Source organism: Condylostylus longicornis, unplaced genomic scaffold, assembly GCF_029603195.1.
Source record: "Condylostylus longicornis isolate FDR11 unplaced genomic scaffold, ASM2960319v2 ptg000004l, whole genome shotgun sequence".
NCBI classification, from domain to species: domain Eukaryota; kingdom Metazoa; phylum Arthropoda; class Insecta; order Diptera; family Dolichopodidae; genus Condylostylus; species Condylostylus longicornis.
The window spans coordinates 7,263,249-7,278,764 of NW_026577973.1; the positions used below are offsets into that span (position 1 = coordinate 7,263,249).

Sequence of the window (15,516 nt, forward strand, 5' to 3'; positions counted from 1 at the left end):
TGCGAAAATGGCTGTCATTGTTGAACTTATTTCTGGGATGTCTCTTGTGAAGAGGAGGTATAGCACAGGACCCAGCACACTACCTTGTGGGACCCCAGCTTCAATGTTTCTAATATCTGAATATTCGTTATTGTGCTTAACTCTAAAAGTTCTACCGGTAAGATAGGATTCTAGAATCACACACATTTCGTTCGGCAGTACCTTATTCAATTTGTATATTAAACCTTTATGCCACACCTTATCAAAGGCCTGCGCCACATCTAGGAATACTGCTGAGCAAATTTTCAGCCACATTTCCTTAAATAACACAACAATGTTCAGCCACATTTCCTTAAATAAATTGGTTTTTGTTTTTTATCATATTTCGGGGACTATGCGGCTGGTACATAATATTGTAGATAACCATGAATCAGTTTCTTACAACATTGAATTTACTAGGTAGGGGACGAGCCTACCATAAAATAAATTTGTGTTGAGGCCGAATTTAATTCCACTACGAGCTACATCCGGATTGCTTTCCATTAGCTCTACAATTTTTGTGAACAACTCCTGATTTGGTTTTGTTTTTTTAATTAAAAATTTATTCAAACACTACTTTGCTTTTTCCATAAAAAAAATAACATGTTTATTACATGCAATAGATGGCACATAGATATTATTTGTTTAAAAACAAGAAAAAATAGAATTGACCATGTCAACTCTGGGGTACCCGTATGAATTTATTATCCTATATGCGAATAAATATGCCACAGCTGACTATGAAACCTTAAGTTGTATTACCATATTAATTTATGAAAAATTTCAGTACTGCATTTTCAATGTTTTTTAAGATATGGCCAAACTACAATTGATGTAGTATAGCTGCTCCCAGAAAGAACCAAGCAATTTCAACGGCTTTTAACAAACACATTGGCTCTACTAATATATTTGCTTGTGTGAAATTTCACAACTTTTATAGTTTCTGAGATACAGACAAATAAATTTTAAAGTTGTATGGCAGCTACCCGAACTAGTGCCCCGATCATATCCAATTTAAATTGGGTTCTGGTATTTACTATAATAAAACATAAATTTGATTAGCTTAGCTCATTTAGTATTTGATTTATCGTTGGGACGGACGGACGGATGGAAGGACAGACGAACAGACAAAGCTAAATCGACTTGAAATTCGAGGCTGATCAAAGACATACACTTGACTGTATATCTCGGACTATTATTTCTTAGCGTTACAAACGGTTTTTTATTTTTCTTACCTTACTGTAGATATTTAAAAATTATAAATATTTCTCTTACCTCCTTTTCACAACATTTTCATTGAGGGTTTAAATAATGTAAATTATCAATTCAAAATAACAGCAAAGTTTAAAAAATTACTTCTAGTCACATACCATTCGCTTAGTTTTGACATTTCTCTTGTTTATATTTCTCAAAATTTTCGAACGTTCTGCAACAAAATTTTCAGTAAAAAAGTACACTATTAATATGCACCTTGATATGAAAATATCTTGTGAGATCCCATAAAAATACGTGTAAATTGCAAAGTATATCTACTAATAAGTAATTCGACTCGTTCCATTCCGTCAGTTTTCGTTTGCATCTTGCTTCCAAATTCTTAAAATATTCCATTTTTTTTTAGAAATAGATGGTAATAAGAGTTGTGTAGGCAAGAAAGAAACAAAATATTGTAAACAAACGAGTGTATCAAAAACATTGAACTAAAATAAAATTAAGTTAGGTAAAAATTTTGTTATTTTTATTTTGATAATAACAAAATTTATTTTTCATTTTATAAAATTTACGTAAAAAATTCGAACGTATGAAAGCAAAAGAGTGTGAAATTTCATGTATAAATTTACACATGCATGTACCTGGTACAGTAGATACACAGTATCAGGTAGTGACATAGAAATAAAGTAATTTATAAAGAAAAAAAAGTGTATGCATACTGATTACTTTATGAAATATAATTATTACCGATTCATGGGAAATATGTTCTAAATTTATTAAGATTGTAATAAAAATAAAAAATTGAAAGATAAGTTTATTTATTTTATTTATTAATAATTATTAATTACAAATGCTTAACACTAAATATTTAAAATATTTTCAAAAGTACATATTTACCTCTCCACATCTTTTGACAACAAATGAAAACCCAATGAAAAAAATGTCATCCCAAACACTTCAAATAATGTTTACCCATTTTTATAAAAAAAAAAAAGATTTTTTTCACAACTACTTAAATTTTTTTTAATATTATACGTCTTTTCAAAATTTATTTTTATAATTTTTCATATAAATTATAATAATTTTTTTAAACACTTTTTTCCACTTCGCTTTTATAATATGAATACATCTTTTTTGCCACCTTGTACTGGAATGCATTACAGAAATTATTGTGTCGCGTTTAAAATTCTTAATATTTTTCCCTATACTTTATATACGAGCAAATAATAAAGTGTCGCCTTTCAAAATACATTGTAAAAAAAACAGGTTGACATCTATTGCGTACTCTTTCCCTCTCTCAAAAATTCTTATGTGTATAAAAATGAAAATAAGAAGGTATACTGCTTAACTCTTTAACTAAGGGACTTTGTTGTATACAAATATTGGTGAGTGATTGCATTAGTTTGGTGTAAACGGAGAGTCGAATACTTATTAGTAGATATACTTTGGTAAATTCATCAAATGTAAACTGTCACTCTCTCTTAAGGTCCAGGCCTATATATCTATCAGCCGTGGTTTGTACTTCTTTGCAGCTGTTTGTTTATTTTTTTTCTTCCAATTTGTAGTTTTGAAATTTTTTGCAAATAGGCTTTATTCGCAGAATCTTTTTTTTAGTTTTATCGTAGTTTTATAGTTCTAAGAATATAAGATCCAAGTTGGTTAGTGGTGCAAAGATGAACTCAACCGTAATCTGATGTGCAACACACATAAATTAAAAAAAAATTAATAATTTTAATTATAAGGCCTAAACTTTATTTCAATACTGAATGCTATTTTTGATTTTAACAGGATTCCTGAATGTACCCATATATTTTGAGCGATTTTTCAAACCAGATTTTTATTGTACGCATTATATGTAACGAAAATGTTACAATTTTTTTAATACATATTGATATAATTCTCGGAAAGTCACTAAATACTTTATAAAATGGAAAAAAATGTATACACCTTTATTGTAAATCTCACTCGTAACACTGGAATTTGAAGAAATTACGAATTTCATTACGTGAATTCCGAAGTAGTAGAATCGTATTACAAAATTTGTAACAGAGTAATTATGAATTATACTCGTAATGAAAATAAAAGTCAAAATACTACTAATTAAATTTCCAAACGAAGAAAGTATTCAAGAGTGATAAATTTTATTATGTTTTTAGTTATTTGTTAAATATTTTTTATATAAGAAAGGGAAATGCAAGTATTTAGTAGAATTTATTTTATTTACATATATTATATTAAAATTTTTTTGAAGAGAGAACGAGTTCATTTTAATTAAACATAATCTTTACGAGTGTGATTTATAATTACTCAAAACTCTAAGTGCGTAACTTTTTTTGAAATTCGTAGAATTCTACGAGTAAGATTCACAATAAGGGTCAAAATACTTTTTACCTACGGGACTATGGTACATGAGATCAACAATCAATAGAAGAGACATAGAATCTTGTTCGTGAAAAAATTAACATAATAAGAAAGTTCTTAAGTAACAAAAACAAAAAGTTTCAAAGCAACCGTTGCAAGAAACAAATTAATTAAAATGTTTTAGAGATCAGTTACTTTGTTTTTTTAAAAATTATGTTTTCAGCCAATCATATACATAATTGATTTTCTGTAATGGGGCCAAAAAGTTTTTTTGTAGCTTTTGTCAATTACCACAGTTAAAATTGATGAAAATCTTCAAAAATAAAATATTAAAAAATTTATAAAAGGATGCATTTCTTAAAAAAATTTTCAACTTTTAAGGTTAATTAACTTTACAAAGTTTTCTAAAAATGTGCCGTTATTTAGCATTGGTCTATATGTTCTTTTATGCCGTTAGGCGTTTCTAAATATGTTTAATTAATACGTGTACATATTTAGAAAAATATATATACTAACAACGTTTTTTATTAAATTTCAATATGTATTTAACAACACGTTTAGTAATGACAAATAATTTGGGGCATAGACTGTTTACATGAAACCTAGTTCCAAACAAAAAATTTATTAAGTTTTACTTATTATTTTTTTTACAATTGAAAGATGCTTAGACATTTCAACTAGTTATATTTTTTATTTCAACTAAAAACTTGCTTGCACAAACACGTACTTATATCAGCCATTTCTTTATTATTTCAGACCATATGCAAATTCTATTTCTAGCCCATTTGCATCACCAACAAACGCCCAGCCATTAACGGCTCCACAACCTTCTGGTGGTATCCAATGTGCAGCTCCTCCTTTTACATGTCCTAAATCACCTTATAGAACATTCGATGGATCATGTAACAATTTGCAAAATCCAGTTTTGGGAGCTGCTATGACAAGGTAGTTCAATAGAGTTTAGAAAAAACAAAATAATTTTAATTGTATTTATGAAAAAATTTCAGATATTCAAGATTGTTATCTGCAAAATATGGTGATGGTCAATCAACACCAACACGATCTGTAACTGGAGAAGATCTCCCAAACGCTCGTTTAGTTTCGTTAGTCGTATTTGGTGAAGAGGACGTTCCAGATCCAGAGTTTACTTTGCATAATATGCAATGGGGTCAAATAATAACCCATGATATGAGTATGCAAGCTGGTGGTACGCAATCAAAAAAACATTCCACTCAATGTTGTACCGAAGACGGTCAACTTATTGGAAAAGGTGCTGCTCATAAAACTTGTTACCCTATTATAATACCTCAACATGATCCAGCACATTCACAAACAGGAACACAATGTATGGAGTTTGTAAGAACATTAACTGACAGGGACGTAAATTGTCCTGATGCAACATATCAAGCTGAACAACTAACTGTTGTAACAAGTTACATGGTATTAATTTCATTTAGTATATACATATATTTTCTAAAATTACATACATACTTACATATATACAAATCTGACTTTTTTTTGTATATACAGGATTTGTCTTTAGTTTATGGAAATTCAGTCCAACAAAATGCTGCGCTTCGTACTTTCCAAGGTGGCAGAATGATTGTGAGAATATAGCATTTAATTTCTTTCACGATACATTTATGCTTATTTTTCTGTTTATAAACAAATTTCGTTAAACAGGTTGATGAAAGAAACGGAGCTGAATGGTTACCACAAGCTGCTAATGCTACGGCTGAATGTGACGCACAGATACCAAATGAAATTTGTTATATGGCAGGTGACACTCGTGTAAATCAAAATCCCGGTTTGACTGTTTTACAGACAATACTTCTAAGAGAACATAATCGTATAGCTGATGAATTATCTAAAATTAATCCACACTATGATGATGAAACTTTATTCCAAGAAGCTCGGAAAATAAGTATTGGACAATATCAACATATTTCATATTACGAGTGGTTACCCATATTCTTAGGAACTGAGAATATGTTGAAAAATCGCTTGATATTTAAAACAGGGCCAGAAGGTGCATTTATAAATGATTATGATCCATCAATAGATCCATCAGTAATTAATTCGCATGCTACAGCTGCTTTTAGATATTTCCATTCGCAAATTGAAGGAAGATTAGAGTACTAAAAAAAAAGTTAAAAATTTGATTTGATAAAAAACTAAAATTATTTTTTATTTGGCAGCTTGATAACAGAACTAAGATCGGTTGTTGGAGCTTTGAGATTGAGCGATTGGTTTAATCGTCCTGGAATTATTGAAATCAATGATAATTTCGATGATTTAACCAGAGGACATGCAACACAACCTGAAGAGTTAACTGATATTAACTTTGACAGAGAAGTAAATAAAACACGATAAAATCTTAAATAATATACTATAACAATCTACTTTTATTTCATTCAGATTAAACACTTCTTATTCCGTGGTAATCGACCATTTGGAGCAGATTTAAGAGCAATTGATATTCAAAGAAATCGCGATCATGGATTAGCGTCTTATAATGATTTTAGAGAATTTTGTGGTCTTCCGAGAGCTTATAATTGGGATGGATATTTAGATTTGATTTCACCTAAAGTAATTTCTTTTAAAATTATATAAATCATTTATAATCCTTTAAATATTGTATATAAACCCATAGAATGTTGAAAACTTAAAATCATTGTATGCGAGTGTCGATGATGTGGATGTAACTGTTGGCGGTTCATTAGAAACTCATGTTGCTGGTGCTTTAGCTGGTCCTACATTTTTATGTATTTTAACTGAACAATTCTATAGAACAAGAGTAGGAGATAGATTCTTCTATGAACATGGAGATAAGGAGACAGGTTTTACAACAGCACAATTAGCTGAGATTCGTAAAGCAAGTATGGCACGATTGTTGTGTGATAATGGAAATCATATTTCATCAATGCAACCTGCGGCTTTCTTATTAGTGTCGAAATCGTAAGATATATTTTTATGTTAAATATTTTTCAAATTTCTATGAACAGGTATACATTGAGTTTAACTTTTTATCTCCTTTTTTTAGAAATCCTGTTATATCATGCTCAGACATACCATCTGTTGATTTAAAAATGTGGCAAAATATACCATTTGAAAAGCAATATCTTCCTTCACAATTCTATTCACCAACATCACATTAATTTTAGTGAATTTTCAGTGTTCTTAATATTAATTTAAAGACAGGAACTTTCTTTATATTATAATATATTTATTTAATTTTAATTTTGTACAGTGTTTTCTCAAAATCTAAAAAGTTTACCCTCATAAGTAATATCCAAATTGCACTAAAGTTAAATATCACAAACAGATTCTTACTTTGTTAATAATTAAATTAATAGATTTAATAATTTAAGAACAATCTAAATTTTAAAATAAAATTACACGTTTCGATCGTTCATTTATTATTCAAAACAAATTGATAGCTTTCATATTTGCAACACTGTTTTTGTTTTGAGAAAAAAAGTGTTTTAAAATAAATTCTTTGTTAAATTTATCATTGTAATTTGTTTTGCCATAAGTAAAAATTATTATAAATAATTATTAAGTTTAATTTTTCCACATACATTATGTACTTTCTTCCTGTTTAAGTTATAATCAATATAGTTAAATAAATTATATTTTTTAAATAATGTGTTTTATTTATATAAAATATTAATTCAAATCATAATTTATTTATTTAATCAATTCTAGTAAAAACTGTTAAAATTGTGAGAAATTAAAATTTTAATACGGAGTTAAGGTGGGAAAACTCTCAACAACTGCACTTACGCTTTTATCGCAAATCCCAAGTTTGTTAAATTTTGAAACTGAATCATACATAATATGTATGTATGTATTTCATCATAATTATTTTGACACACATAATATATACAGAAAAAAACCAATAATTTAGATTTGACTATGTCCCTAAATTTCAAAAATAATTCTAAGGAATAAAATATATTTTTAGTTAAATAAGAATTAATGATTCAAAAAAAAATTAGAATTTTTTTGTATTAATTTTTCTATTAAATATTAATAGAATCTTGAATAATATTGAAATTTTTAATTATTTGTATATGATTTAATCAATTGATTTAAACAATAATTAAAATTTTAGAGTTTAATTAAATTCTTTCCCAGCTTTTGAAAAATTTTCTATTTTTCTCATCAAATATACATACATACATATGTATGTACATTTTATGTATACATTTATCTTATCTTATTAACACTTTAGCTTAAAATTCCCAAATTTTCAATAAAATTAACGGAAAAGAAAAATAGATAAATATGATTGCATAATGCTTAATAAATAACCAATTTTCCCATTATTAAGTAAAAATAATTGAAAAAAAATTAAATTTGTTTTCTCATTTATTGTTATAATTTTAATAATGCACATGATGTAAGTAATTTAAGTTTAACCCTTTAAATATTAAAATTATTTAGTGTACAAAAATAGAGACATATACTTTAATTTAATACATGTAGGTACATATCAATCTTTCTAATGCATTTTTTTTAAATTCTTTTTTATTTATTCATTCCTATTAAAAAATTTTTATTGAAATAATTTTGGTTTATTTTCTTGACATATGTATATATGTATATGTAACAATTGCTTTTGTTTTGTATAAAACTAATTTTCAGTCAATAGCTACAAGAATTCTTCAAACACCTTAAGCTTCAAAGAAAATAAAAACAAGACGAGCATTAAAAAGATTTTCTACACAGATTTATCGCAGAACGAATTCAAAAAGAAACTAATCGAAATTCTAAAACTAGTTTTTGAAACTATTATTATAAATTCAAATAATGGTTTACAAATGCACATAATATTTTTAAATTACTGAAAATATAAAAATTTTTTAAAGTACATATGTATATTTATAAACGTTCCAATATTATTCAGATATGTGTTCCCAAAAAAAAAACAAAACCAGAAGATAAAGCAAGACTTTTCTATGACATTTTATAATATAGCAATAACTAAGTTTAAAAAATTTCATTTATTGAAATTAGAAATTCAAATTAAAGAAAAATATTAGTATATCGTATAAATTTATATAATTCTAAAAAATAAGATTTAGTACTTCAAGTGAAGTAGGAATCATTATTGTGGATAGTAAATTGGCAAAATTTTTATTTGCTTTTAAACATAATTCGCAAGTATTTTTCCAATTATTATGATTACAATAAATATATATGCGAAATTTTTACATTTCGTGAAGAAATCTTGGAAAATTATAAAATTTTCTATTCGATATTTTTAACCACATTTTTATTTATATATTCTATATACCCTAAATAGAAAACCTTTAAAAATAGTATAAAACCTATAGTTGTAAATGAAAATTTAAAAATTATAATAAAGCTTTTATACGTAAATATTTTTAGAAATTTTATGATTTTGTTCTTAAAAATAACAATAAGTATACAGTTTGAGTTTAGTTTGTTTCGCGATTTTCAACGAATACAACTTTTCCTTTTAAATCAATCGGTAAATTTTTAGCAAATGAATTTTAAACAAATATTCAGTTTTTTTTTTTTTTTGTAATTATTTCTAGATTTTGAATATAAAAAACTATTATTACCTTCATTCTAGCAATTATTTAAATAAAAATGAATTTTTATAACATATTGTGCTTACTTACAACAATTTTAATGACGAAAGGAATTAATTACACTTTATGGTAAATTAAACAATAATATTGGATGTCGTTCACATACAGGTTATGGCAAATAATCCTTTCAGCAATTTCAATTTCTACGAATGTATATAGAAAATTCAACCTACACATATTCAATTTTTTTTATTTAAAATATGTAATATAATTAATTAAAAAAGCCAAATTATATAAATATGTACATGTACCTACTAACATTAGTTTTACTTGTAATAAATAAGACATTTTCAAGAAATAATTTGAAAATTGAGCCTTAAATCCCAATGAAAATAGATTAACATTTTTTTTTTTCATTCAATACATCAAATTTTATACACATACTTGCAGTGCTGTTAAATTTTTAGATATTCAAGAACCAATTTTTATTCTGAAATTTTTGGAGTATTATATGATATATTTTGTAACAGCTAAGGTGATAAAAATTTTAAAGCAATCAACCGTTCGAACAACACTTCTTTTTGATGTCAGGTTTTTAACTTTTTATATTGAATATATATTTAGAAAATAAGTTCTCGCAAATTGATTACAATCAATCGTTTTGAAATAACAATTAAAATTTTAACATAATTTACCATAATTAATTATAGGTATAAATTTTAACATAATTATGTACATATGTATGTGCCAACCCGACTATCTCGATTATGTATCAAAGGCACAATTTATTTAATATTCTATATACATAAAACAAAACTAATGTTACAATTCTATACATCAAATATTCTATATGTTAATAAAACTTAATTAAAATAATCAAAATAATTATAACTATTTTACTGTTCACTTTACCCGCGCAAAAACATTAATTTTTTATAAAAATTTTTTGTTAGACTTTTAATCTTATTAACTATTTTCTAATTTAAATTTTTCATTGTTTATATTTACCAAAATATAACAAATTTAAAAGCAAAAATTAAATCTATGTATAATACATTTTGAATTGAAAATTTATATCATTAAATATTGAAAAATTTTAAAAGTATTCGAAATACATAGATTTAACACTGCAAAAAATGTTAATAATTATTATATGTATATTATAATTAAATTGTGCAAAAAACAGAAAAAATTTTAAGTGAAACATAAATTGCTTGGTATTTTATGGTTTAATATTAATTTTATACTTTTCTATAATGGTTTTAAATTTTGCTATAGTCTCGAATTTTGCGTAAAGAACCCAATACATTTTTTAATTTGAGTTGCCAAAACGAGTCGTGCATATCACATTATTAGCATGTAAAAAGTTTTTTGCGATCAGACTGCGAACTAGCATAATGTATACAGTTTGATATTACTAGTAAAGTGCTATACAGAAGATAATTTTTGTAATTCCGCAATAGAACTAATTTTAAGTGGAAAAATATACACAAGTTTGAAATTAAAGAACTTACAGCCTGATCGTGTATCTGACTTTTTTAATTCATTTTTTGTTCACTTTCAAATCCGAATTTTCAGTATTTTCTAACAAAGTCAATTTTAAATCAATTTACGCATTTTAGAAAAAAAAACGAGATACGCTACGAGTATACCAAATAATTCTTCTCACTCGAAAATTACATTATACAAGTGCATATATGATAGTTACTCACTTTCTTCTCACTTTCCGAGTAAAAAGCGAGATAGACGATCAGGCCCGAAATTCTCTCTAGAGAATTTACAAAAGGTGTCTTCTGTATAGCACTATAAATTATATACACAATGATCATTGTGATAGATTTTGAACTCTGCGAAATACAATATTAATGTATGAGATGCGTGTAACAAAAAAAGAACCTTATAGAAATTTATACCTATAACTTCAAAAATGAAATAAAAATTTAACAGAAAGGAGCGTGTAACATATACATACAAACATATGTAAATCAATTATAGCTTAAAATTTTTTAATTCTATAACTCAAAATACTTTATTTATATGCATACATACATACTTATACTCTATAAATTACATAGTCAATCATGTGATGAAAAATGGAAAAATTTTCAAACGGGCATGGCTTCTTTTGACATTGAAATAGCAAAAGATACCCTATTGACAAAAAGTGGTTACATAACTGATAATGCAGAAGTATGTACATATGTATAAAGAAATTAATATAATGTGTGTTAATGACTGCTTTTTATTAAATCCTATACATTTATTTATTTAAGCCTTTTACAAGTGTGTTTAAGCTAAATGAAAAATACAATAAAAACATAAATGATTTATTCTTGAAAAGCGAGAAACTTTTACATGGTACACAAAAAATTCTTGATGATTATTTTGGAAAGTATACTAATCAACCGAAACCAAATACCACTAACATAAAGGAGTTCTTAGATGCGTCAACAGAATGCATACCAAGAGTAATTCGATGTCCATATGAGTCTTTGAATATAAAATGTGACCCTTCCGAAAAGTATTTAATACACAGTTTCACTTTTAAATTTATTAAAAAATTATTGAAAATTTTATATTAAATATTTTACTTTTTCATTAGATATCGTTCATTCGATGGATCTTGCAACAATTTAGGCAAACCATATCAAGGAGCGGCATTTACTCATTATAGTCGCATAGATGATTTTGTAACTTTTTATGACGATAGTAAAATTTTTTGACAACAAAAAATTTTTTTAGTCAAACGGGTTTTTTCAATTTTAGATATAAGGGAAATAAGAAAATCTATAACAGGTGAGAATTTAATAAGCCCTCGTATTATAACAAATGAAATTTTATTGAAAACACATAACACCAAACAATGCTCAAAAGAAATTCCGAATATGGGATGGTTATTATTCGGGCAAGTAATTACTCATGATATTGCAGGATCTATAAATAACGTTCATGGTAAATATTTTATAACACTGATAAATTTCATGAAAAATCATGTTTTTAACTCTATATAATAATATTTCTATTTCTATTTTAAAAGTGATTATCAAAAAATATTTTTTATTACTGAATAAACTGCTTTTATTCACTAGCAAAAAATCGTTTTTTGAAATATTGAAATTTTATGTGTATATATTTCTGTACGTAACATTAATTTAAAGAACTATATTTTCCGTAAGATCACGAACTATATTTGCCTTTTTTTAGAGAAAACGGAAAGAACAAACGACCCTCCAATAAGATGTTGCACACAAGATTATAAAAATATCTTACCAAGCTCAAAAATGCATTCAAGTTGTTTACCTTTTTCAATACCTAATAATGACCAATACCATGAAAAGACTTATATGGGCTGCCACAACTATATAAGAACGAAAACAACATTATCCAACAATTGTCAATTGGAACCTGCACAGCAAGTATACATACCTCAAAATAAATTATACACAAATGCACATTACATCAATTTTAAAGTTCATGAAATGCATTGATAATTTTTTATAACACTGAAGGTTACCAGAGTTTCACATTATCCAGATCTTTCAGTAATTTATGGCAGCTCAGAAGTAAAATCGGAGAAATTACGAACGGGAGAACATGGTAAACTTTTAACAAGTGATGGAGATTTATTACCTAAAAGAAATAAATGCACTGGTGGCAAATGCTATTATAGTGGTACGTACATTTTTAAATTTTTTATTTACATTTTTTAAACCCAAATAGAAGTAATTGTACATAAATATAAGATACAGTAGCACAGTGAAGTAAAATATGAACTTTATTTCTTTATTTTATTGACTAAAGTGGAAATCAATAAACCATTGATATCAAAAGTTTAAGAAATTTTCAAAAACTATATAATATATCAATCTATTTTAGGAGATTTTCGAGCCCTGCAAGTTCCACCGTTAGGTTTTCTACATTTAATTTTCGTTAGACTTCACAATATAATTGCGGAAAATTTGAAAAATCATAAGCCTATGTGGAGTGATGAAAAAATATTTCAAGAAGCACGGCGTCTAAACATAGCTATTTATGAGAATATAATCTACATGGAATATTTGCCCATTCTTCTAGGTAAATTTTGAAGTCAATATAATACTTTAAATAATTTCAAAAATAAACCAAGATTACTTCCAGATTTAAATAAAAAAGTTTTTAACTCACATTGAATTTAAAGTATTGTTTTCCCATTATGCACAATTTATGTATACAAGTACGGACATACATAATGTATTACTTGTTAACGAACATACATATTGCATAATTTGTAAAAATTTGTATAGTAAAATTAGAATTACTCACGTTCAAATCAGAATTTCCATATTTTTAATTTTCTCAATGAGATACTCATTTTGAGATTGAATTCTTCTTCTATTTTCTTTTCATGTCGGGAAGATAATTTGTTTGATCCCAAACAAAGTGACTAATTTTGACTGATTATATTTCTTCTCACTCCAACATTATATTTTACAAATGTTATTGTACCCAATAATTAAAGATTCCGAAGTTTTTAATGTGAAACTCGAAATGAGGTCCTTTTAGAAGTTCGAAAAAGGCCGTAAGTTAATTGTTTTTGTTTTAAATCGTTATAAGTTATATATATACATACATCTTCATATATATATTAAATTATTTCTATACTAATATATAATTAAAATAATATTAAATAATCACTTTAATTTTAAATTTTAGATAATCCCTAAAAGAATTCAAAAACACGTTGATAGTTAGGCAAAAACAACTTGAATTTCAATTTACCTAAATATAATAAATTATAATTTTGTTATACTTCCTAAATAGTAAATTTTTTATAGGAGAAAATATAAAAATTGATACCGTATATAATAGTTCTACAGACGGCTCAACCTCAAATGATTTTAATACAGGAGCTTTTAGACAGCTTCATTGGTTTACTCCGAAAGCTATTGAGCTGTACAAAAACGGTTGTAATATCACGCATATTCGAAGAAAAACTAATAATAAAAAATATATTTTCTTTGTAGATGGAGTTTTATCAATACCATACGGAAAAATGATTTTTGATCCCACTGATTATTTCCAAGACAACCTTGAAGCATTGCAACGAACAATTACTGAACAACCAATTAATATGGCAAAAATTGAGGAGGAAATCGCTAACAAGCTTTTTAATCAAACTGATTTATTGTCAGTTGATATTCAAAGAGGACGGGATCACGGATTGGCGCCTTATTGGAAATACAGAGAATTGTGTGGTTTTAAACCAATTAAATCATTTGAAGATTTAAGTCCATTGATTTCAGAAGATGTAATATTTCAACTTTAAGATTAACGCATATATATGTACAACACATGTATTATTTCAAAACCTACTTATAGGATGTTTATCATTTGACCAAGATGTATAAATCTCCTTATGATATTGATCTATATGTAGGGGGTGGCCTAGAGCAAAAGAATTGTGACGATATAATTGGTCCTACTATGAAATGTCTCACAAAACTACAGTTTGAACGTTTCAAAAATGGAGATCGTTTTTTTTATACAAATAATAATCTCTCACATAGTTTACCAAAAAACTTAATTGAAGCAATAAAAAAAGTAACGTTTTCATCAGTCCTTTGTTCAACCACAAATATGGCATTTATATCAAAAAATTCGTTTCTTGTACCAAGCCCAACAAATGAAATGCTTCCGTGCTCAAAAATAAATATTCCAGATTTTATAGATGAGTTGACAAAATAACTGTTTAAAATTTTATTTCGATAAAAATTGATAAGGAATGATAGTTTATGTACATACAATATTCAAATTATGTTATTGAAAATTGTATTATATTAAATAGTATACATATTAAATTAAAAATAAGAATAAAGGCTATTAACTTATTAAAGCTCATAAATCAAAAATGGACTTTTTATCTCAACAGAAATAAAATATCGCTAACAAAAAAAATTGCAATCGATCTTTTAATCAAGAGCTCCTAAAACTTTAAAGTATTAACAATTAACATGGACATTTTTATAGATGCTTCAAATTCGATATTTTATAAAATTTGTTTTGTGCAATTTTTAGAATAAATAATAGAAGAGAAACACTTAACCTCCTCTTCCTCAGCAAATCGAGCAATTAAAACCTCAAATTCATACTTAAATTTTATTTTCTTAGAATGTATCTTACTTGTGTAGATACCAATCGTACTGTAAAATTTCCATTGACAAAAGGTTATTTTATTCAAAATAAATTTTTAAAAATTTATTAATTTTTAAAATTAAATAACTTTTGGAAAATGTTAGTCTATAAAATCGTAATATTATCAAGAAATAGAGAAAAGAAATAATGTGCCTATTTAAAACTAAAACATGAACTATATTTTATCTACTCT

General features: G+C 26.1%; 2 protein-coding genes across 2 annotated transcripts in view; both read left to right on the plus strand.

Moving 5' to 3' along the window:
- LOC129610367 (peroxidase-like) overlaps nucleotides 1-7,153 on the plus strand; it is an 87,475-nt gene extending 80,322 nt beyond the window's left edge. The window contains exons 4-11 of the mRNA XM_055522936.1: nucleotides 4,345-4,533; nucleotides 4,596-5,028; nucleotides 5,119-5,193; nucleotides 5,272-5,723; nucleotides 5,787-5,943; nucleotides 6,007-6,177; nucleotides 6,242-6,546; nucleotides 6,632-7,153. Of these exons, the coding sequence (XP_055378911.1) occupies nucleotides 4,345-4,533; nucleotides 4,596-5,028; nucleotides 5,119-5,193; nucleotides 5,272-5,723; nucleotides 5,787-5,943; nucleotides 6,007-6,177; nucleotides 6,242-6,546; nucleotides 6,632-6,746 (1,897 nt within the window). The 3' untranslated portion in view covers nucleotides 6,747-7,153. The remainder of the gene's footprint in view (nucleotides 1-4,344; nucleotides 4,534-4,595; nucleotides 5,029-5,118; nucleotides 5,194-5,271; nucleotides 5,724-5,786; nucleotides 5,944-6,006; nucleotides 6,178-6,241; nucleotides 6,547-6,631) is intronic.
- A 2,001-nt stretch (nucleotides 7,154-9,154) lies between these two features.
- Nucleotides 9,155-14,968, plus strand: LOC129611028 (peroxidase-like). Its single transcript, XM_055523941.1, has 10 exons — nucleotides 9,155-9,281; nucleotides 11,228-11,342; nucleotides 11,426-11,673; nucleotides 11,755-11,861; nucleotides 11,919-12,104; nucleotides 12,357-12,568; nucleotides 12,662-12,824; nucleotides 13,029-13,226; nucleotides 13,967-14,439; nucleotides 14,511-14,968. Exons 1-10 carry the CDS (start codon nucleotides 9,211-9,213, stop codon nucleotides 14,874-14,876), a joined length of 2,139 nt encoding a protein of 712 aa, XP_055379916.1. The 5' UTR covers nucleotides 9,155-9,210; the 3' UTR covers nucleotides 14,877-14,968.
- Nucleotides 14,969-15,516: the final 548 nt, after the last annotated feature.

Coding starts and splice junctions, on each gene's coding strand:
- LOC129611028 (XM_055523941.1), top strand. CDS start 9,211: ATGAATTTTTATAACATATTGTGCTTACTTACAACAATTTTAATGACG. Junction 9,282..11,227: donor GGAATTAATTACACTTTATG/GTAAATTAAACA, acceptor TAAATTACATAG/TCAATCATGTGATGAAAAAT. Junction 13,227..13,966: donor ATATTTGCCCATTCTTCTAG/GTAAATTTTGAA, acceptor AATTTTTTATAG/GAGAAAATATAAAAATTGAT.